Genomic DNA, 6,623 nt, shown 5'->3' on the forward strand with positions numbered 1-6,623 from the left:
GTAGCCCGAGGTCGAGAACACATTCGGCTTGAAGTAGGTATATGTGGTGGGCGACATCGGTAGGGAGGTGGTTAAAGCTGGGAGGTGCAAGGAGCGGTCGAAGGCTGAAGAGACGCGTAAGCTAAACAGAAAATCTAAGAATGAGCTACGCTAGGTCTGGACTTTCACCTCTTGATCGGGAAACCGAGGGTTTCCTTACTGCACCTGAAACTTCCGCGAGGTCCCACACGCTCAGGAATTCGTCCAATTTTGACTGGGGATTTGCAATTCGGCCAGGCGTTTGCTAATCAGTCAGCACTTTCGAAACTTGGAATTGAGGCACTACTAAATTAGAATAGCAAATCTGCAGCCACGCAGCCGATGTCCTTCCAGCACTCCACAACGGGTACGCAGCCGAGGAAAATTTATACCCGTAGACTCGCCGATTGTCCGCTCACGTCTTTCTCAGCGTCTTTTACAACTTCTGTCGAAACCCCACTTCAAAATGATAAAAACTGATTGAGTTATGAGGCCACACAGGGGTGGTCCTATAGTTTTGACGCGCACTGTAGTGCTCCAATTCCATATCCAAACGCCTGACCGAATTGCAAATCCCCAGTCGAAAACCTGACCAAATTGCAATATCCCCTTTTAATTTGTTAGCAAATCAACAATTGCTCACCATGTTCGTGCGGCTGGGACGTCTCCGCGCCGTTGTCTCCGCGTCTCGCTCCTCCTGCCGCCCGTCGGCCCATGCGCGCGCGTTCTCCAAGAAGGCGGCGACAGAGGCGCGCGCCACCGTGCGCCCCACCAAGCAGATGGTGCTGACGGAGCTCAAGGAGGTGGGCAAGCTCGTGGTCGGCGGCCTGGCGGTCACGACGGCGCTGCTGGCGTCGGGCGGCTTCGTGATCGAGACGGTCAAGACGCTGAAGCCGATGGACCCGCCGGGCTTCATGGTGCAGGTGGTCGGACCCGACGGCGCGTCCACCGACGTCCACGTGCAGCGTCGCGGCTCGGGGGACGTGACTGTCCTGCTGGACGGCGGCGTGGGCGAGACGTCCTTCGACTGGGACAAAGTGGCGACGGACGTGGCCCAGTTCGCCTCGGTGGTGACCGTCGACCGCCCGGGGCTCGGCTTCTCTAAGCCCGGGGCGCTGCCCCGCACGGCCGCGCAGATCGCGGACGAGTACAAGCAGATCCTGGACAAGCTCAATGTCTCGGGCAAGGTGGTGCTCGTGGCCCACGGGGCGGGAGGCTACAACATGAGGCAGTTGGCTGAGGAACTGGAGACGGCGGGACACGGACCCGAGTGCCAGGGGCTGGTGCTCGTCGACGCCCTGCAAGGTGAGAGACGAGTTGTCGTGTTGGTGCTGACCGGCAGATTAATTAACGGGGACGCTTGCACTTGCAGAGGACTTGCGCGGTGAGCTAGAGAGCGTGTCCGAGGTGGTGCACAAGTCGCTGGCGGACATGGACAGCAATGGCGAAATGGTGCTGCGGCTGTCGCGCGTGGGCCTCATCCGACTGATCAATGTGGTGCAGCACGCCAAGATGGTGTCCAAGTACTCTACCGTGGCGCTGCCCTACGTCGAGCACTTTTCGCCGTCTCCGGCGCACCGCGAAGGCGCTCTGCACGAGAACCAAGCCATTCCGCAGACGGAGCAGCGCTTCAGGGACGCTGCTGCGACGGGCACGAAGCCGTTCGAGTTCCCGTGCGTGGTGCTGTCGCACGGCAAGGCGGGTATGTTTGACACCATGAAGATGCAGGCGGGCGTGACTCCGCAGACACTGGCGGATCTCGAGCGCAAGTGGCTTGATGCGCAAACCAAGCTGGCCCACACCGTTAGCAAACGGAGTGTGCACCTGGTGGTTAACGACGCCGGCCACTGCATCCACCATGAGAAGCCCGACGAAGTCACGAAGGCTGTTCGTGCACTGGTGGAAGAGATTCACGGAGAAGTCGATGAGCACCGTGGCCTCATGTCGCTCACGAAGGAGATGTAATATTCCTTCGAGCCTAATGGTCCGACACCTTGGCAAATAGAAGTGTTTCTTTCAACAACTGCTGCATGTGGTTCTACCCTGCACAATTCCGCATGGATCGCGCAGGCCTGCTATCGTCTGAGGCAAAAAAAATACGAGAATAAGCGATGTACTTCGGTAAGTTATGTTGTTGCGGAAGCATCTATCGGTATACACGTATTGGTATACACCTATTTTGTGTTTTCGGAGACGAAAGTGGTTCAGATGCTCCAAATTTAGTTTTCATTGAAAATAGGCAAACGAACTCTGATGCCCTGTTGCCAACACGAACACAAGCAATTCAACTGTGGTCTTCAAAGTCAAAGTGTGAAGACGGACACATTTATCTACAAACCTACTCGAGTGGTGACCCATGAAGACTCTCTGGACCATTCTCATTAAGCTATGGGAGTCTGCGCAAGTAGAACTGCACGGGACCTACTCCACGACGCGCACCCAGGAGTTGGCGATGTACGAGAGCTCGACTACTTGGTTTCACGAGATTTTGATTTTGTTGGGTACGCCTGTACCGTGCTTGGTGGTGACTGTGTTGATTGATCTGCTACCACTTGGAGACCCCTCGGACGGTGTGGCGGCCAACAACATGTTTTTCGTCCGCCAATACTACAGCTGGGTAGTGCTGACGTTCTTTGCTATGCACCAATTTCGTATAGGTGTTCCGGCACCCCAGTTGTCACTGACCAGAGCGATTGGGTATTCAAATTTGATTTCTGCGATCACTGTCAGCATAGTGTTCTGTTTGATCAGCACGGTTGGCTTTCCTCTACCGTTTACTTTTCTTTTCGTGTCCCCGGTGTGGCTGCTGCTTACATCTTCAGCTATGGCGATCGAATGGAAGGGTAGAATGCGAGAGGACATCGCAGCAGCCAAAATGATGACCGATATTAATAAGTTGTGGTTGTGCGATACTCTGATGGTCTTCATTTACCCAGCATATTTCTACATTTTTACTACATTTTCCAGTGACGATCAAACCGTGTTCTCTCTACTTCTACCAGTAATCAAGTTGTGCATGCGAAACCTTTTCGCTCGGATGGCAGATCACTTGAAAGATGAGACACCAGAGATTGTGGTGTTCAACGCCGAGTTGTTCAATTCGTTGTTTGTCTCGTACTGCATGCAGACTTCGCCATCGTTCACGACAACTCTGCTGATTATGATTGCGAACGTTATGATGATGGCGTTTTCACTGCGTGACATGCTACATGTCCGCCGCGGCTTATATCTTCTTGAAAACCATATTGATAAGGAAAGACGATGGAGCAGTCTTCATGACCACATCTGCTACAATGTTGCTGATGGTCGTCCACTCACAACTATAGAGCGGACAAGTGCGATATTACAGCAGGAGACAACCCAAACAAGCACTCTAGCTGGAACACTTGCTGACAAAATACGCATATCCTCCTATTATGATACCACCCTACAACAGACCCAAACGACCACGGTTGAACGGACATCTCTCAAAGTAATGCCAAAGAGAGTATTTTCGCAGTTTTCGCGTTCCCTACGCGATGTTGGCCAAAACCAGATTCGAGCTATCGTGCACCCCACTGTAGGTGAATCGAATCCTGTTGAGAACACTGTCGTAAATGTGCCACACACTTTAAACTACGTATGCAAGGTGCAACGGCTCCTTTACATGACCGAATTTATCATTCTTCTCAAATACGTTGAAGTGTCAATCCCCCTCGTCTATAGTAAGTTTGCGTATCGCTCATGAAGGTTTGTGTGATATTACTTTCGACTGGGTCTAACTTGTGCATCGCGAACAACTCAGCTATCTACTTGATTATCACCTTCCGATTGCCCAACCGAGCCTACTATGATGTGTTCGATGGCATGGGCGAAGCACAGCTGATCCAGACATTGAGCCATGTGCTGTTCTACTGCTCGCTTCAGCTGGTGTCGCTGATAGCTCTAATTGTCATACTAAAGCGTATGCTTGGAATCCCGCCAACAAGGCAACTTGCATTTGTTCTGGAGAAGCAATTCCACTGGGTTCAGACGAGTCTCATTTTCTGGGTATTTTACAATGTGCAGGCATCTCTACAGCATTGCGGTATGCAAAATCTACTTTATACCAATTTGCTGTCAGGAAAGTGCTAATTAGCTATTGAACACCAGGGTACGACTACAGCCTCCAGTTCGCATGGCTTACTGGTTCCAACCAAAACTAGTGGATCTTAAAGGATGAGAACATATAAAATATACTTTATGCTAGCTTTGAAGTTCAGAGTCATTCATGATTGATGCGATGTATTTGCGAACACACCACGAACGAAATCGCCCTTGGTCGGAAGTACAGAAGTAAACGTTCGTGCCCTTCTATTCCAGCCTTGCGTAGCACCCATAGAGATCGGCAGTAAAGTTATTGATCCCGTTACCCAAGCTTTTTAGCTGCTCTAAAACAGTAGCGATTAAGAACCACCTAGTAGTGTAAGGCCGCAGCACACCCCGTATCGATACCAGCATCTTCAGCTGGCTGGCCTAAATAGATAAATTCACTTCTATGTTTTCACACGTTTTGCACGTTGTAAGGCCATTTCCATTTTTCCCGTCCAGCGAGTTTCAAGACGAAGCTATGTTCGAAACCCACTACCGCAATGATGCTGCCGCGATTCTAATCTTTGCAATCCTCATAATGGTGGCAGAGGCAGGATATGTGGACCTCTATCGGGATGCAAGTTTCGAGCACAAACTCAAGCGGGTCAAGGATGTGGTCGTCGATGTCTGCTACACTTTTAAGTGCGACCAAGAGGCTCCACTGGATAACATGATCACATCAGCAAAATGGCACGACTTGCCTGAGACTGGCGACTTCTTTGGAGGAGGGGACGCCACCATCGTGTTTTACATCGACCAGAACTGCAAGGGGAAAAGCAAATCATGGCTGGTCAAAACGCAGAGCAAGAAGAAGCTCTACTTCCCCGACAACTTTCGGCTCGACGGAATGAACGACGCTATCTCGTCCTTCAAGGTGATTAATGTTGGAGGAAACGCAGGTGTACTATACGCTTGCGCTTCGCCAGAGAGCACCACCGCTACAAATACGACAGCCAACCAAACCAGCAGTGGATATAGTAGCACGGGTCATCTCTAGGGGTATAAGCACAGTAATAAGGCGTCAAAATACAAACGACAATTTTTAATCGATAGAACTGGAATCGGCAATCGAATTAAAATTCACCAGCACGTTGCAAACCATGTATTATAGAAGTATTACCCACAATCTTGGGTAGCATTGATGTGAAATATCACGTCACGGTTCATCTAATCTGTCTGGGTTCACTTTGCGAGTTGCAAGGCGTTTGTCGCCATTCTCGAATTTTCAGCAAGCCAAATATGTCCAAGGCTGTCATCGTGGTTGTTGTGATTGCTGGGCTGGCAGTGCTAACCGATGCTGGTTACGTTGAACTCTATCGCGACGCAGGCTTCAAGCACAAGCTTGCGAGGGTTGGCGATGTGGTTCTTGATGCTTGCTACAGATTCACGTGCAAGAACCTGGACAATGCCATCACGTCCGCTAAATGGCACGGTCTTCCTGAAACCGGAAGCTTTTTTGAAGGTGGATCCGCTACGATTGCATTCTACACCGGTAAGAATTGCGATGGAACGGAGAAGCATTGGTACATCGACACGCAGAGCAAGCAAGACAGGTACTTTCCTGACAATTTTCGACTGGACGGGATGAACGACGACATTTCCTCGTTCATGGTCCTCAATGCGGGAGGTAATGCTGGTGTGATGAATGTTTGCTACCTACCGGAGAGTGGTCTTGCTACAAATGCAACGACGGATGAGGGAACAGCTCTAACACCGACAGCACGGTCGAGTTCCCGTAATAAGACGGATGTGTAGGCCGCATAAGAAGACCGCGTTAAGCATCTACATCACAAGATAATGATACCCCACAATGAATTACCAATTGCTAACTTCCTTGTTCATAGCTACCATGCCGTGCTTATAGCCATCACACCCATTGCCGGTTGTAGAACATAGCTTCAATAAAATGGGTAGCACCCATAAGCCTTCGCTGTAGAAAGAAATGATGCAAGAACACCCAAGATTCTCGCCCCAAGATCGCCATCGTGCCGTAGACTCACCCGAATTGTGCTCGATCACGACGAGAGAAGCGGAGCAATACCATCATTACTTTGCTGCGATTGTCACCACATCAACTACCCATCGATGTTGCAGACGTGAAAGCCAAATCACATCGGAAGCGAGGGCTGCCCACAGTTATGGTTCCACCACCAACACTAGTGTCAACGTTGATTGAAAAGAAAAGAGTAGTAACCAATATTAGGGAGTGAGGGAGAATAGTGCTTTTCAGGCAAGTTGAAGTACATAAATGTTTTCGCCTCCCTGAGTGAAACATATTATCAAATGTAACCAACCGAGGCGTGGCGAAAAATGTATTCTTGTGGAACTCTGTAAGAGATACCACCGGACATTAAATAGTAAAACCGTCGATGTAGACCAGCTAAGTGTAGAGTTCACGGCAACGATGTCCTCAGAAGCAATACAAAAGTTTAGCAAGCCTCCATCGGTACCTGGATTCCACACCTTGAAAGACGAGATTGCATCGCCGAATCCGT

General features: G+C 50.3%; 2 protein-coding genes across 2 annotated transcripts; both read left to right on the forward strand.

Moving 5' to 3' along the window:
- Positions 1-662: 662 nt before the first annotated feature.
- Positions 663-1,983, forward strand: IUM83_04743 (Equilibrative Nucleoside Transporter (ENT) Family; the record flags this gene model as incomplete). The annotated part of the gene is made up of 2 exons (XM_067928840.1): positions 663-1,323; positions 1,391-1,983. 2 exons carry the CDS (start codon positions 663-665, stop codon positions 1,981-1,983), a joined length of 1,254 nt encoding a protein of 417 aa, XP_067796146.1.
- Positions 1,984-4,666: 2,683 nt separating this feature from the next.
- Positions 4,667-5,125, forward strand: IUM83_04744 (Equilibrative Nucleoside transporter (ENT) Family; the record flags this gene model as incomplete). The annotated part of the gene is made up of 1 exon (XM_067928841.1): positions 4,667-5,125. One exon carries the CDS (start codon positions 4,667-4,669, stop codon positions 5,123-5,125), a length of 459 nt encoding a protein of 152 aa, XP_067796292.1.
- Between the last annotated feature and the right edge of the window lie 1,498 nt (positions 5,126-6,623).

This window comes from Phytophthora cinnamomi (assembly GCF_018691715.1).
Source record: "Phytophthora cinnamomi strain GKB4 chromosome Unknown Contig17, whole genome shotgun sequence".
Lineage (NCBI taxonomy): Eukaryota > Oomycota > Peronosporomycetes > Peronosporales > Peronosporaceae > Phytophthora > Phytophthora cinnamomi.